At 36.9% G+C, this 16,983-nt stretch overlaps 1 protein-coding gene across 15 annotated transcripts in view; it reads right to left on the minus strand.

Moving 5' to 3' along the window:
• Positions 1–15,033, minus strand: part of LOC105226272 (arginine kinase) — a 53,460-nt gene extending 38,427 nt beyond the window's left edge. For 4 of the 15 annotated variants that reach the window (XM_049452946.1, XM_049452948.1, XM_049452939.1 and 1 more), the window contains exons 1-3: positions 14,658–15,032; positions 6,518–6,638; positions 4,380–6,407 (exon numbers count right to left, since the gene is read on the minus strand). In XM_049452946.1, coding sequence (XP_049308903.1) covers positions 4,380–4,440 — 61 coding nt within the window. In that variant the 5' untranslated portion in view covers positions 4,441–6,407; positions 6,518–6,638; positions 14,658–15,032. Of the gene's footprint in view, positions 1–4,379; positions 6,408–6,517; positions 6,639–14,657 lie in introns of all 15 variants that reach the window. The other 11 variants (XM_049452945.1, XM_049452944.1, XM_049452943.1 and 8 more) reach the window with 6 other exon arrangements.
• Between the last annotated feature and the right edge of the window lie 1,950 nt (positions 15,034–16,983).

Genomic DNA, 16,983 nt, shown 5'->3' on the forward strand with positions numbered 1-16,983 from the left:
CAATAGTGAAAAGTCACGCAATAAATTTTCTTTTCTAACTAAACTAGCTGGTCTGGTTTTTAACGTTTTATTCAGTCTTTCACTACAAAAACAGCTTGAAAAAAAATTAGTTGTGAGCTTTCTCGGGAACATTACGAATTTTCAAATGTTTTTGTTTCTTTTTTAGTCCCGATAATACCGTAATGTTCCAAAATTTCAGTTTTCATACTAATGCATATAAACACACATTGAGCAAATGTTTTGTTTACTCTTTTACTTATGTACTCTCGCTTTATATATTCTCTAATGCATGTATACGCATAGTATTATCATATACATACATATACGTAGCTTCATTAGTTACACATGGTTTGATATAGATATTGAATACCTAATCTACATAACATTCAACAGCCGATATTCCCTCGCTGCTTATCGCCTTTGAAAGCCCTTAATGGCGTTATTCAAACTTATTCGGTATATCATTGTGCAACTGATATATATACATATGTATGTAGACATACATACAGGGTAGGCCATTTAAAGTTGACCCATTTGTTTCTAAAAAAAAGAACAAAAGAAAACAATGTTTTTTGTTCATTTCAAAAATAATTTATTTTGGTCCAAGGGGATTTGTTTCAGCTAATATTTAAAAATTAGATCGCGTAAATGGGCACCTTTAGCTTTGACAGCAAAATGCACTCTTTTTTCGACATTTTCCATGACTTTGGCCAATGTTTCGGATGATATGGCGGCTGTTTCACGTCGAATGTTGGCTTTCAGTTGAGCTAAGGTCTTTGGCTTATTAGCGTATACCTTGGATTTCAAATAACCCCACAAATAAAAGTCTGGTGGCGTCAAATCTGGTGATCTCGGTGGCCAGTCAACATCACCATTTTTCGATATCAATCGCCCGGGGAAAAATGGTCGCAATAAATTGATTGTTGGTCGAGCTGTATGGCATGTAGCCCCGTCCTGTTGAAACCAGAAGTTATCCATGTCATTTTCGCGAATAATGGGTATCACAAATTCCGTTATCATGGCTCGATAACGCTCACCATTGACTGTTGTCGTGGCTCCATCATCGTCTTCGAAAAAATACGGTCCGATGATCATATTCGCGCAAACACCGCACCAAACTGTTACTTTTTGGTCGTAAAGAGGCTGTTCTTCAATTAATTGAGGATTTTCGGTGGCATAAAATCGGCAATTTTGCTTGTTTACGCCTCCATTCAACGAGAAATGTGCCTCGTCTGACATGATGAGTTTTTCGTTGAGTTAACACAATTGAAAAGTTATTTTGAATATAAAGCTGAACAATTTCAGCGCGTTCTTTTGGAGTGTACTGTTCCATGGTATAAATTGTCTTCGAATGACGCTTCTAACGCGGTATGACATTAGCCGATTTGTCAGCGCTGTTAAAAGTTACAGCGTTGCCAGATGGGTCAACTTTAAATGGCATACCCTGTATCTACACTAACTAGCTTTTGCCTTATTTACTTATAACTATAGCATTTTTTGTACACCCACCCTGACTTCATTAAGCGAGCTTCCGCTTTTACTAATTTGCATGTGCTATGTTGGCATATCATCATAAAAATTCCATCACCTGAGCGCCAGTTTCGCGTGACTTTTGCCGTAAACATTCCATCGAATTGGCAGATTTCCTTACACACCAACACATTTACACACTCAAACATAACTGCTTTGTTATGCGCTGTTGTTTATTATGTGGTTTTGTGTCGCACCATTTAAGTTTAGTAAGTTAATTCACCGTGCACAATTAATATCCACCATTATATTTGTATTTTTGTCAGTTTGAGGGCGCAACTACTTCAAGTCGCTTTGGTTTTATGTTGAGTTAGATATTAATGACGCAACTTGAAGTTGGCAATAAAATATTTTGGAATGATGGGAACAGCGATTTTGTGACAAGGTGTTATGTTTAAAGAGGATAATACAAAGATGAGACTTATTATTGTAATAAAGGGTGATCCATTTCGAGATTTCCTACTTTTTTTTAAGAAAAAGCAGAGAAACTTCAAATTTAATGGCGAATTTTTATTATTATTCGAATGAATATTCTTGGCAAATCGATTTTCCACAGCGTTCGTGTACACTCTCAGATAAGGCTGCTATATTTTCTTCATTGCGTGTTGGTCATGGTTAGAAGGCCGATTATGTTGACCATAAGTTAAACGAAGCGCGTGAAGCACATTCTTTACAGAACGTGAATTTTCGTAATAAATTAGCACGATTTCTAAACGTTGTTCAGGCGTAAGTATTTGCAATATGAAATGCCAAGAAATGGCGAACAAAAATAACATGAGAGCTTGACACAACTCACTCGTAATCTGTCAAAAAAGTACCTTTCCTATTAGTTTTTTGCCTTAACCCTGAAAACGAGATGTTTGTAACTAAAATGAACTTGAAACTAATCGGAAAGAATAAAGTTAATCTACCAGCCGGCTGTTCATACAGATGGAGGAAACTCATTTGTGTTTTTTCTACATAGAAATCCAATGTATGTATATATTGTATAATATATTTGAAAATATTATGCAAAAATTTTATTTTTACAGGGACAGGATTCGGTAGAGAGCGTTCCTAGCTGACGAACAAGCGGCTGGTCAGTTGTCTCCGAGCGCCTGGAGAGTCAGGACAAACATTTTCGCGTGGCGTGTTTCTGTGAGTGGTGCAAGTCGAAAATGCAGCGTTCGTTAGAGCAGAGGTACGCGAATAAATTCTGTGTGAAACTCGGTAACTCTGCGACAGAGACGTTTGATATGTTCAATGTATGTTTGATGTTGCTTTAGCAAAAAGCGGTGTGTTTGGGTGACACCACACCTTGAAGGGCCGGGAAGAAGTCGTTGATGAAGACCGTGCTGGGAGACCTGCGACTTCGACAAACACCGACAATGTGACTCGTGTGCCCGAAGTTTTGAACTCAGACCATCGACTAAGTGTTCGGTTAATTGCCCACATGTTAAATTTATCAAAATCTGTGGTTCATGACATTGTGGCGGAGCACTCGAATACACTCGCTTTCAATGGAAATCGCGCTGGCAGCACTGCATCGACGCAGAAGGAGGCTTTTTTGAAAGTTTTTAAAAACATCTTTTTTAAATAGACTCAGTCCTGTTACTTTCCGGACAAACTTATTTAATCTTTGTTTTCAAACACTCCGAAACGGCTGGACCGATTTTCATAGTTTAAAATATTTTTCAACTTTTTAGGCCACTCTAAAGTGTAAATTTTTTCCACAAAACACGATTTTTGTGGGAGCAGTTATTTTTCTAGTTTTCAATTTTAAATTTTAGTGTATTTTCTTTCTGAGCAGAAAATCGAAGTATACCTTTTCAAATCTATAAATAAACTTATTATAGAAGCATCGATGAATTTCTGATTATCTCATTTAAATTCAGTTGGTATTTTTCTTGGCAATAACTAGTTCTGACCTTCCCCTAATCTCCATAAACTTTAATCATAATTTTCGTTCTACCGGTTTTATACCAGAGAGCATCTTTCTTGAAATCTCACCATAAACTCGTTTTTAAATTCTGGGTAAGTACCGTTGGTATTCCCTTCTTGCCGAATGAATAGGTCCAGGTACTAGAAAGTATTGGAAATAAATATAAATAGTCAGCCACAAAAATCTTTCCCTTTTTAATAAGACAACGCCAGAATTCATACGAAAACACGTGCTAGTCCCCCTAAAACTAACAAGCCTTCACCCTGGTTTTAAACTTTGCAAGTAGCAAGAGTATGAAATATCGCACTTGATAACACATATTTCGGACATTAATTAAATTTTTCAAATAAAAATAAGAGGACGAAAGTACATCGAAGAAAATATTACTTTTCATTTGGCAGATTTATACAGTCCGATATCTTGAAAAGGAGAGGCCATATATTGAGATAATTTCATAAAACCTACAACAATTAAATTTTATATTTGAAAAAAAATTGTGTTTGCTTTTTTTTCAAAATAACGTTAAAATGAGGCATTTTCACGCAAATCTGAGCGAAAACATGATTTTAAACGTCTTCTTACTTAAACATTAAAGTCATCGAATCTCGCCCCGAAGTTTTGTTGTGGGCATGTAGGTTTGGACAGGTGAGGTAGGTACAACCTAGAACTAAAAAATTACCAAGAGCAATATTTTTTCTTATATTTGTGATAATATGTGCAATAGGTTACAATTCGATTAATTAGAAAAAAGCCGCACACTCCAAGCTGTATATAGATTTTTTAATTACAAATTGATAAATAAATTAATTAATTTACATTTTAGGTGTTTTGCAAAATTTTCTACAAATCTAAAATTTTCTTGAGAAAAAGCGCAACTATGCAATTTCAAAAATTCCACTTAATTGAATAATTATGTCTTCTTACTCACCCTTCGGCGGCGACGAATGATAGTACAATCCTTGGAAACGGCGTCTGCGTTTCGGTGGCATTTTCGCTAAAGTTGTATGTTTGTATGTGTGTGTTTAAATGTGCACTATCAAGACTGTGGACAGCGTACTTGCTGCTGATGCGCCGCACCAGGTTGAAAGTCGATGCTGCTGCTGAGCGTCGTGAATGCGAATGCCACTGCAACGGCGAGAACAGCACTGAGACCACACTTCAATGAGCTCGCGCATTCAGGCGATACGAATGCACGGCGGAAACTTTCCGGCAATAAGTCATCCGCATAAATACATGTATGTAAAATAACAGAACACCCACTCGAAAGTACACCAACAACGATAAATGTGGAGCAATACACACACACGCGTCGGACTTAAAGAAAAAAGAAAGGCTATGGAGCGTCCGGACGAAGAGGCAAATGAGCGTTTTGCGAATTTATCAGCAGTTTCACTAGTTTTTCCTTTTTTTGTTTTTTTTTTTTTGTTCTTTGTTTTGTTGTTTTGGTTTTTGCACAGTTATTTGTTCAGCATATTGGTCATGCAAATGGCGCTAGACAAAGTGGCACAGAAATATGTTGGCTGTCATATACCGTTACATGCATCTCTACTTTGGTGTCACATACACACAAACATATAACTGCGGGTTGGTCATTTGTGCGGTTTTCCCAGCTATCGGTTATGCGATTTTCTATATATTCACGCACATACATACGCAAACGCAGCTCTGTTGTCTGCCGTTTTTCACAAAAGTATTATTTATTTCACTAGTTTTTACTTTTTTTGTTTTTGTTGTGCTCGTATTTCGACAGAACTCAATCGGATTTCGACAAATTACACATTTGTGCGACTCTTAACGAGTTTGTATGCAGATAGCTCGGCATTTTTCCAAATTGCATGGCACGCCCGCTGGCTATTTGTCACACACACACGCACATACACAACGGCACAATTACTATTTTCCATATTTGTTGTTTTTTATTTGCACTCAAACCACCGTTGTTGTTGCTTTTGTTTTGTTGTTCACATATTTGCATTATAATTTGCTTGATTGCTCATTCGCGCACTGTGCCACACCACCTTGCCACTAAATTCACACTTCCTCTTTCTTTTGCATAGCACACAATGTACACGGTTGCCCAGCACCGTTAAGCCAATTGTCCATTATCGTTTTGGTCGCCGGACGACATTAGCTTTGTCACTCATGCAATGCTCACAACACAATGCGACTCACCACTCGGGCGATGGCGGAAACAGCAACGGAAATGTGTCCACTAGCGTTGACGGTTCGATGGCGTTTGCTGCACATATGACTATCTTCGGCAAATTTATCAACTAGCACGCCACTACATGGGAATTATGGTGCGCATGCAACGAGTATGGACACGAGTCCGCACGAAGCCCGCTGACCGCACACTTACATGACTGGAGAAGGAGCTGACGGTGACTGGGACAGTACAGAAGAAAAAACAACAAAACAAAAAATACAAATTGGAATTGTCTGCTGGCGTGTTGCATACGATTTCGTCCTCATTCAATGTTGGCGCAGTTAGTTGTACATTTTTATTGAACCCGTTAAGCACACAGCTGTTGGTTCATAAACTTGTGCGTCACTCACTATTGTCCTTTTGGCTGCTCTTTCTTTGGTTTTAGTTATACACATTTATAAATATTAAATTTCTACTTTGAATTTTATATAATTTTAATATATTTTCGCACTATTTATATTTTACGCTTCCAACGCTTTGAAATTATCGTTTCATTTATCTATTATTAATTTATTTCACTGTTGTTGTATAATTAAATATTTTAATTTATTTTATTTTTCGCCCTCCCTATTAATGGTTATTTTACTTTATTTAGTAGTTATTTTAGTGTTATGCTCACTTATCTATCATTTTCAACGAGCGCATGCGATGCAACTGCTGGATGGCGGACACGTATACGCACTGTAGTACCAACGGGTGAGTTCACTTTCAACACTGTTGTGCAATTATCATCCTGATTTAGTTTTGTTGCTGTAAATTTTATAAAAATGTTTACTTTTATGATATCATTTTATTACTTAATTGGGTAATCAATATTAATCTTTTCCGTAATTTTCGCTAATTACGCTAATGGGACTTACAAAGTGTGAGTTCGTTGCTGGAATTCGTAGAATTGCTTGAGTCATCTTTTGCCACCACAAATGCATGATTCGGCTCCATTTCATGCGAGTTTGTTGTTATACAATTTCATGTAGAGAAAATCTGTTCTTAAAAGAGCTGCATAAATATTTTTTTCTTGGCAAAGACATTGTAATTATTGGGAATAAAACTTTATAGCATTTTTCTCGAACGTTTATTGAAAAAAAATGTACTAAAGTATTATTCAAAATATTGCCCCTTGAAGCTATAACATTTTCCAATCTTTCTGACAATTTTTGGAGTCATTCTCACTAGCTATGCTAATACTAGCTTCTCAGTCAAGGATAAAAGAATATCAAGTCAATTTCTGATATCCTCTTCTGATTTGAATTTTATTCCAGTGAGGGCGTTCCGCAGCGACCGGTACAAAAAGCAGTGGCAAGGTCTTAGCTATATTTTCTGACTTTATTTTCAAATATGTTTCGAAAATTTTAAAGCAGAAGGTATAGTGAAAACACACTAAAAAAGATGATAGGTTATATAAAATAATACTCAAACCTTCTCGAAAATAAGAACATCAATTATCACAACCATTTTCTAAATAAAGAACATGTGCGCGAAATACTTAATGGGTAAGATATTCCTACCTCCTAAAAGTTAATAATAACATTTATCAATCAGAATAAGTCATGACTACGGCAAGATGTAAAAAATATGGTTATTCCTACTGGAGAACAAATTTCATGGAAGAAAAAAATTTGGTCGAAGAATATTAATTGCCTAAAGCAGAGCATGAACGTCTCACCAAAATCAAACTAGCCTCTCAATGAAATCGAACAAGAGACTTAATTTTTCTTAGTGTAAAAAAACAAGGAATTCAATACCTTAAATTACAAAATATTTAGGAATTCAAAACGTCGGAGACCTTAGAAAAAATAATACATAAATTATCAGTTTTACTATTGCAAGTTGAGTCGATTTAGCCTTAATTGTTTATCTATAAGTCTGCTTTTTAAGTATACAAGCTAACTAGCTCCTCAACTATTGCTACGTCACAACACATTATTACCAATGTTTTCAAGAATCTATTGGCCGCCACCTAAGTTAAGTTCAAGAAAGTTGCTACCATCACGGAATTCATCAGAAACTGCAGCAAGTTTATTGCTGCTGTTGCTGCCTCTGCTCCAGCTGCTGCTGATGCTACAAAAAGAAGTCAGAAGAAGACGACGATATGAGTTTCGATCTCTTCGAATAAACAGCTCATCTCTAAAATCTCTCAATTTATGAGCTATTGCTGAGAAATGTTGTTCAAGTTCTTTTTTCTCCTGACACATCAAAATCAAGTTCATGCATTGAAAACTCTTTATTCAGATGATATAAATATAGCATAACTGTCATACAAATTTACCGTTAATATCAAGATAAAAATCATTTTATGCCCTTTAAGCAATAAAATATGCTTCAGAGCAGACGAAGTTTATGTTTTTTAATAATTTCAATTTTTTCATACTACAGACAGGCGAACGGAAATCAACGTAGCGGAAGCCAATGGAAAGGATTCAAAACCTCGCTACGCTATGCAAAATGGGAGCTTTGAGAATAACTCCAACGGCGGCTCTTGAACTGGTACTACTCGTATACCTGCCACCTATAGACCTCTTCGCTGAAAACAGCAACTTTTACTTGTTCCCTAAACTGAAGAGGCCCATGAAAGGACGACGTCACGCTTCTCTTGACGAGATAAAGACAGCATCGAAGGAGGAGCTGAAGAAGATAAAAAAAATGATTTTTTGAAGTGCTTCGAAGATTGGAAAAACTGTTAATAGACATTCATGAATAAATAAATAATTTTTGAAAAAACACAAAATTCGCGATACTTTTTGAATACACCTCGTATTTCAGGCTGAGGTCTTTGCTATTGCGACAGCCATGGAGCTGGCTTCTAATGCACCTGCAGGCAAATCCAGAGTCAACATCTACCTAGCCAAACAGCAATCAAGGCAGTAACCTTGAATCACATATGGGCCAGAAGTGTCTTGGGAAGCAGGGTAGCAGTGGAAAGTGTTGCCAGAAATAAGCAACTTAACTTCTACTGTGTGCCAGGCCAAAAAGACATCTATTGCAATGAAATAGTGGTCGATTGCCCAGAATGTTATACAGCTAACACCCGAAAACGTGATCAACATTGGGAAATCCGTGCATTGTCTATACGACTATATCGATCGAAACATGGTACAGAAAATCAAACACAATGAAACAAGCTACATGGGTGCCAAACTGCAAAATTTATGCGCAAAACGGTAGATTGGGCGTACACAAAATTTAAAATTGGTCACTGTCTGTTGGCGGGAAACAATGGAACATCTATTGTGCCCTTGCCCCGCATTGGCAAGACTACGCTGTATGCATCTGGAGTCGCCATGGTATGATAGACTGGAGGAGGTATCTATAGTAAGGCCGCAGAGTTTGTTGAAATTCGCGTCAAGCGCAGTCATACTAAAGGATGACTACTCCTCTTGGTACTAGATTTGTCTGAACTCCATATGGTATCGCAAAGGACCAAAACCGGCCTACCAGATTAACCTAACCTAACCTTAAAAAGGCAGCATCTTAGGGCCAAAAGAAAGTTGGCGAGAATAGAGAAGAGAAAAATATTGAGGGAAAAAATTTCAAAAGTAAGAATTAAACAAAAATCGGTAAAATAAGATAACAAAATTTGACTAAACATCAACTTGGTGATAATTTTTTTTTTAGTAAGATCTCAAAACAGTGAGCAGAGTATATGGTACATAATTGTGTCTAGTCTTTGCTCTAAAAATTTTCAACAAAATTTGTCCGTGATTAATGCAATCTTGGCAAAATCACTATTTTTTACATAAAAATTATTATATGTATATACCCATAATTTCTAAGAGTGACCTGCTGTCTCCGGTTATAATTATTATAATAACTAATTTATAATAACTTAATACCCACATCACTAAAATAATTATTTACACAATATTGCGAAATCAGCTTGATTGTCATTAGTCGGGACTAGTGGACCACAGTGCGTTATGCCCGCTTACTGCATTCCTTCATAAATCCCACGACCACTAACAGAGCACAGTCGAGTGGAAAAGCAACAACGAAGTGCTTAAATATTTAATAATGCTTGCATTGCATGTGTACCGCTTGCCCCGCAGACCGGCGCATACACAGCCACACGCACACACACACAGGACATCCACTTAACGAATAAGCAACAACACAGTTAACCGTGCGACCAACAAACAGACAATATACCGTTTGACATGAATAAAGTGAATGTAGTTTTAACGGTAAATGCACTGCTGACCACTAGCTAGCGGCTGACCAGCTGGAGCGTGGGCGTTCGCGAAAAAAAATAGCAAAAGCAAAAAAATACATTGAGAATGAACTAAATTAATAATGAAACAGTGGCTTAGTTGTGGTGAAGTTGAAAACGTGAAACGTGAAACGTGGTGGCAGAAAATTAAAATTGAAAAAACGACGCAAAGAAGAGCCCAAACGGCAATAGAAAGCAAATCGATAAAGCATAGATAAAAAATTAATATTTTGTTGGTGTTAGATAGCGGCAATTGGATTTGATCGATACTTTGTTATAGTTTTCTCAGCAAAAGTTTCTAACAACAAGCATAAATGCTTAGCGAATTTAGGTTGGCGCAGGGGTGGGCTGCCTACAGACTAGCTTCGCGTGTTTTCTTTGCAAAAGAAAAATAACAGTAACGAGCACTACTTGAAAATGTACACAGGAAGCGACAGAAGTGACACCATTTAATAGCCAATTGGAGAAATTGATAAAAAAAAAGTGTTTCACAACTAATTCACTCATAGCATTGGCGCTTAGTCATCGCATTGTTGCCAAGTGGTAACGCTCATTCAGATAAACACTCGTCAAGTCGTCCAGCTGAATGGCAATTAAGATAAAATATCAATTGGTTAATTGAATGCGACAATAGCTTGACCAGAAAGCGACAAACAACAATTTTCTTCTATACTATACAACTCAAGGTTGCTTTACTCATATTTACATAAATTAACTGTCTCTTGGCACAGGTTCTAAGCTTGCTTGAGCATTCCTTAATGTGCTAGTGGTGAAAGTGGAAATAGAAGAGTCGTTCGATGAACCGACTAAGGTTAGTTTTTCGGCCATGAAGCTCTTTGACTGCCAGTGATAACTATTTGACAAAGCCGTAATTTACCGACAACATTTAAATAGCGGCTCATTGTGCCAACTTTCTTTTGGATTATGATAGCATTTTTGTTTTCAATGCCAAATGCGATTGACGCACTTCACATGCACGTGTTCAATAACTTGACCTACTTCCTAAGAAAGTTGACACACTTAAAAGAATGTCACCAAACAAATACAAATATACACATTTTTATATCATATACTTTTATCTGGGTTTTATTGTCGAAGCTTTACATATACGTCTTGGAATAGGCCTTCAATTACCTTTTAACTTTAGTATTATTTTGGTATCCACTCTAATTGAGCTGTCGTTTGATGTTTCACACGCATGCAAGGTTAGCCACAAATTACCCATATGCACACACACATATGTATATATGTACAAATGTATGTGTCAACAAATTTTAACAATGATTAATTGAGCTTCTGCATTTCACACATATGTATGTATGTACATAAGTCTCCAAATATATAATCTCTACTTTGCAGTTGTCGGCAATCAGGCAAAGGAGGATCATTATCTCAAAAAGCAATTAGTCATAGTACTATCTTAACATAAGTTCTGGAATTTTCTTCGAAAACTGCTTCGTTTGGCAGCAAAATACTAATTCATACTATAAAGTGCTGTTAAGACATACTCTCAGATATCAGGTACTTACAAAAACTCTCTTAGATATACATAAATATGTAAACTATTTATATATGGTAAAGCGTTCTGTCGAGAGCTCTTCATAAATCTTAGTTTCAAGCTATCGGACGCCTTTCAAACGGAGATAGGTGCCACCAATCGATCAACTGCTCTGAAGTGCAGCTTCCTTCAGAGAGGTGTGCATTCAAACCGATAGCCTAGCAGCTCATAACTAGTCTAGGTGGGTAGGCCATAGAATCAAGCTTCTTCCGCATTAGACTTACTTGTGTGCTTGGTCATAGCAGAATCGCTGGAAACTGCAAAGCCAATGAGATTGCTTGGGAAGACACTCTTACTCCAATATCATCGGATTGCAAGCGAGTCGATATTACGTAGTTCTCTTGCATTCTAGCGCTGGACATGTTTACTTTCTGTGAGCTCGGAAAACGCCAATAGGGAACTTGGCTGACTGTCAAATCCTTCTTGTTCAGAGTGAAGGGTAAAAACTCCCCTTAACTAATCGACCTTAGCTAAGTCAGAATCGCCGTAATTGTATATGTATATTGTGACTGGACACTGTTCCATATTTCACAGGCGATACGGCAAAATATTTTGTTATAGCTGTATGGAGGAAGTAGAGTTGGAATCACCGTGCGGATGTGTGGGATTCGTATTAACCGCTTTAATAAATTTGTAGTAGGCTCAAAAGGCTTTGTCGATTTATGAAGATCTGGTGATCAATTTTCTAGCAGTTTAAGGATGAGAAATACGATCCATCGAAAATCAATCCCACGACCAAGCCTAACCTTCCAGATGACAACTTTTACCCAGCTATTTAAAAACCGGCACATTTCTTTCTAGTCCCAAAATACTGAATAAAAAAATTTCTGTGAATCGCTGTTAATTGGCAATAAAACCGTTCCATTTCTTAAGTGAATGGTTGCCGGTAATAAAAGGTAGGTCACTTATGACATCGTTAAGCAAAAAAGGATGTGGTTAAATCGCGGTATGTGACGCAAATAGTAGTCAAGGCAGAATTGATTAGAAGGACGGGTTTGAAACATGCGTGATTGTCTGGGAGCGATCTACTACTTCCTACCTTCTTAATTTGGACCTGTACTCTCAACAATTGACCCGTCTGAAGGAAACAATCGCCCGAAAGCGGTCAGCTTTGGCCAAAACGACCAGGAAAACATCAGGCCACATACATTAATAGTGACTCGCCTGAAGCTTCGAGATTTTTATGCACTCAGTTTATAGCCTGGATCTGGTTCCCCAACACCGTAAAGATTTAGACGAAAGCTTAATAAGAATGTGTTAGGGGGTACATTGTACCCGGTAAAAGCTTAAACATTTTATTTAATATCTTTTGCTTTTTTCTCTACGTCTTTATACTCATGAAATCATTATACTGCTTTCTTATCTATTGACAATTTTCTTACTTACTGACACGTTTGTGGATTTCCATGTCTCACACACTTTACCATTAACTATATTTCATGTCGTTAAATTCAGTGAATTAATTTTTATGCTGATAATTACTTTTTCTTTTGTGCGACATAAAAAATACATATCTACATACAAGAATATATATTAACACTTTTTAAGCACATGTAGATTGACATTGGCCTCAGCTACCGCGCAGTTAGTTCTGTTTTCTCCAGGCTGGTTAAGGAAGTAAAGCAAACGAGTGCGAGAAGAAATATCTTCTGTCTTCAAACAAACAAACGTTCACTCGCGACTTTGCTCCCATGTCACTGTTGACAGTCTTACGTAACTTCGAAGTCGTAGGCAGTTTCTTCTATCTAACAATGTCAGCCTCGAAATCCAACGCAAAACAACTCTTGTCAACAGGCACTTCGGATTGAGTAGGCAATTGAGAAGTAAAGTACTCTCTCGACTATCACAGACCAAACTCACCAGTCACTCATCATCCCCGTCCTGCTTTATGGTGCAGAGGCATGGGCGATGAAAGGTTCTGTGGAAATCTTCCGCATTGGCAACGACCAATAAAGTAGAAGAAGAATTGGATATACATGTATTGGATATATAGTACTATATGTAGGTCAAAAAGAAGCGTGGAAGGTTTTAGATATAGTTTTGAATGAATTTTGATGGGAAAGACCAACGAACCAAAGGAACTCAAAAATTTTCATACGCTGAACTGAATATATTAAGTTTGCTACCAGGCTTGTAATACTCCGAAAAAAAACTTCATAGACCATATAACATATATGTATATGTACATATGACATAAATGATCCGCGAGATGCTCTGAGTTTATTCAGACATGCTTACCTACATAAAATTATTCTCTAGGGTTTTTAAATATCGATCAGAAACTTTTATTCTTTTCTCCGCAAAAACTGCTTATTTGTCGGAACTTGAGAAAGAAATTCGATATACAAATTTTTATAAAAAATCTGGGCAACCATAAACCGAAGTCTTTCGCAGAACTTTTCTAAAAATTATGTCAAGTGATATAAATATCTCGACCTGCTCAATGGCAAGACTTATTCGAGATGATCATCATATGAAAGCCTACCGACGGTCCACTAGTGATCCTCCAACAAGGCGCTTGAAACAAATGAGGCTCAACAAATGCAAGCGGCTGCTTCAGTGGAAACCAGGCAAAGGCTATAAAAGTATACTTTGTTCAAATGAAAAAATGTTCAGTGTTGTAGATTTTTTAATAAGAAAAATGACAAAATCTAGGCAAAAACTTTTAAAGACTAAAAAATCGTATTCCAAGGCTTCAACGTGGTAACCAGCCAGCTGCTGACAAGGCAAAAACCACACAAAGGTCTTAACGCAATATTACTAGTTGCATAGCTGCAGATGATTGGCTGGAAGTCCAGGTTTGAATCCATCAAACTGCAGTTTGTAGTCGGAGGTAGAGAACACCGGCTTTCGCATACTTCACAGCAATTTGCAGAGTCTCAAAAATACTTTGCAACAAGCAGCGTCGCCAGTACCAATAAAAACTGTGTGCGCTGCTATTTCATCAATAGCCGGAGCATTTTAGGGCGTGCTTAAAAACAAAAGAAGATCATTACAAAAAAAATTTTGTACATCGTGTATTCAATAGACGCATTATCAATCAAAATTAACTTGATAAAAAATGTGTTATGGTTTCAATTTTAAAACGGTCTGATTTTGTAACAGAACTTATGGCAGGACTAAATATAGTAGCTACAATAAATGCAACAGCGAAGGGTCTGAAGCTGTAATGGAACCAGAAATTTTTTTATTTTTTTATAATTTTTAAATGATAAATAACTTCCTAAGAATGTTTTACCTTCCCTATTTAAGAGTTCAGTTCTTAAAAATATTTCAAAAAACAATTCTAATACTCTTTGTGTACATAAAAGCAATTTTTATAATTCAATGCACAAATATGTTCACGGCATTGTTTATTTGCATTTCAAACTCCACAAATACGTTTTCGAAAAGCGCACAGAAAAACACCACAATAAATCTCTCACTGCTGATGGCGTAAACTAGATTTACATGCAACACTTTATTCACTTCATATCACTTTATCTAAATCACTTTGTGTCAACAACCGCAAATAACACTTCAAATCGTTATTTATGATCCGTTTTCACTATTAGAGACTATTCGAGTTTTTTTTTTGTTTTTTCTTGAATATCACTTTCCGCTGCTTTCTTAAAGGTCGCCCGCTGCGCGAAGTTACGCGTCGCATATCCTGCCGCCGACTGTGACCTACCGTATTCGACGCGGGTGTTTTATCTAATTTCTTCCTTGGCACGTAGCGGCGACGATGCCAGCACCTGCCATACACTTTCCGCAACTAAACATACATACACACACCAAACTACCAATATTTGTTTGTGTGTATGTCTGCACTTTTATTTACTGGCTGCCGTCTGCAGAAGTCGCTCTATCGCCGCTGGTAGGAACAAATATGCGGCGATATTGCAGTCATTCACTGTGTTGGATTCACATTATTGGCGCAATCAATTTGCCCTACTCTACTTACACAGTTGCAAACACACATACACACTCCAATATTTGTATGTACAAATGTTTGTACCGTTACTTACATACTTATATTCTCATATTTCTATTTGCTTGTTTTCGCACAAATGCATTTTCCCACTTTTTCGATTTGCATATTGTCCGCCTTTCGCACGCTTCCTTCCTGCACAACTCACGCCAGCTCATATTCGCCTTATCTGCTCATCCTCAATGGTTCATATTTGTTCGGCAAGACACTTACACACACACACACATACAAACACATGCTTCGAAGTGAATATTTGCAGTTTCATAATTGCTTTTTTCGCATTCGCTTTCGTTGATGTCTTCACCCTCGTGCTCGTTTTTCACTTTGCACTTCCTCTTTCACTTTCGTTGAGAAAGTGGCAGTGGCAGTGGCTTTCGCAGAATGTTGCGCCTTGCTGTCTTCGGACTCTGTGCAAGTGTTGTTGTTGTTTGCAGCAAGTGTACAAATAAAATGGCGTTAGCTGTTGTTGTTGTACATTGTAAGTGTACTAATGGCATTTCAATGTTCGCGTGCCGAGCCAGCTCCATTCACAATGTGGTGTCGTATTTCAGCTTTTCGAACTATCTACCGAAATTCCTCATATTTTGCACTAGCGGTTGCCACCCTCCGCTCCGCCTTTCGTTTATTAGTTCAAGTGGGTTCAACTATGTGGGTATTTACATCATGATGTACTCTGCGTGGAAGCGGCGCTAAATGGAGGTGTGGCACGATATGCAGAGTTTGGCGGGTGCGAATACTCAACACTTGCCACCTTGATTGCAGCGACTTGCCAGCACACGGGCTTTTACACTTAATACCTATGAAAGTTAGTTTTATGACAGGCCGGATAATGCAGCAAATTTATTTTTCAATATTTCATACATTTACCAATACGTTTTATGGCATGTGTGCAGCTGTGTGCCTATATTTGTATTAAAATATGTTTGCTTGTGTGTATGTTAAGTCGTAAATGTTAGCGTTTTAACCGCTGATCGATTTCGTATTGTTTTGGCTTAGTAAAGTTCATTTAAACTTTTCTTTAGCCGTCGGTATATTGTTTCATTTATTTATTAGGAAAACATTGTAATTGTGTAGTATGCTTTTAGGCGCCTTCCGATGTTTATTTCGCGTTTCCGAAAAGTATTCTTCAGTTAAAGTAATATAATGCTTTTTAAGAGAAAACTAACGGAATTTTGTCACTAAATGATTATTTTTGTTTTTGTATCATGTATACAACATATATGTATGTATATATCACAAGCGGTTATTTCTTCGTAACATATGGATCATTCTCCCTTTCTGACCGCTAAAAACTGAAAATTTTTGTTTATTAAAATTGTTGTTATATTTAATTTATAATTGTTGTTACATTTAATTTAATTATATACAATTTTTTCAAAATTTTGTGGAATCTAATTTTAGTTTACCAAATCGTTTTTAGTTTTGCAATTTTCGAACAGCTGGCCACCCTATTTAAACAAGCCTCCGACGGATGTTATTCATTAATCTTTTTAGTTCGATATTAAATTGCTAATATTAAATATTTGCCAAATATTTAATTCATTTTATCAGTTTTCATTCTTATTCAATTTCAAACAAGTGGTAACGCTTTTTA

The sequence above is a fragment of the Bactrocera dorsalis genome, chromosome 3, assembly GCF_023373825.1.
Source record: "Bactrocera dorsalis isolate Fly_Bdor chromosome 3, ASM2337382v1, whole genome shotgun sequence".
Lineage (NCBI taxonomy): Eukaryota > Metazoa > Arthropoda > Insecta > Diptera > Tephritidae > Bactrocera > Bactrocera dorsalis.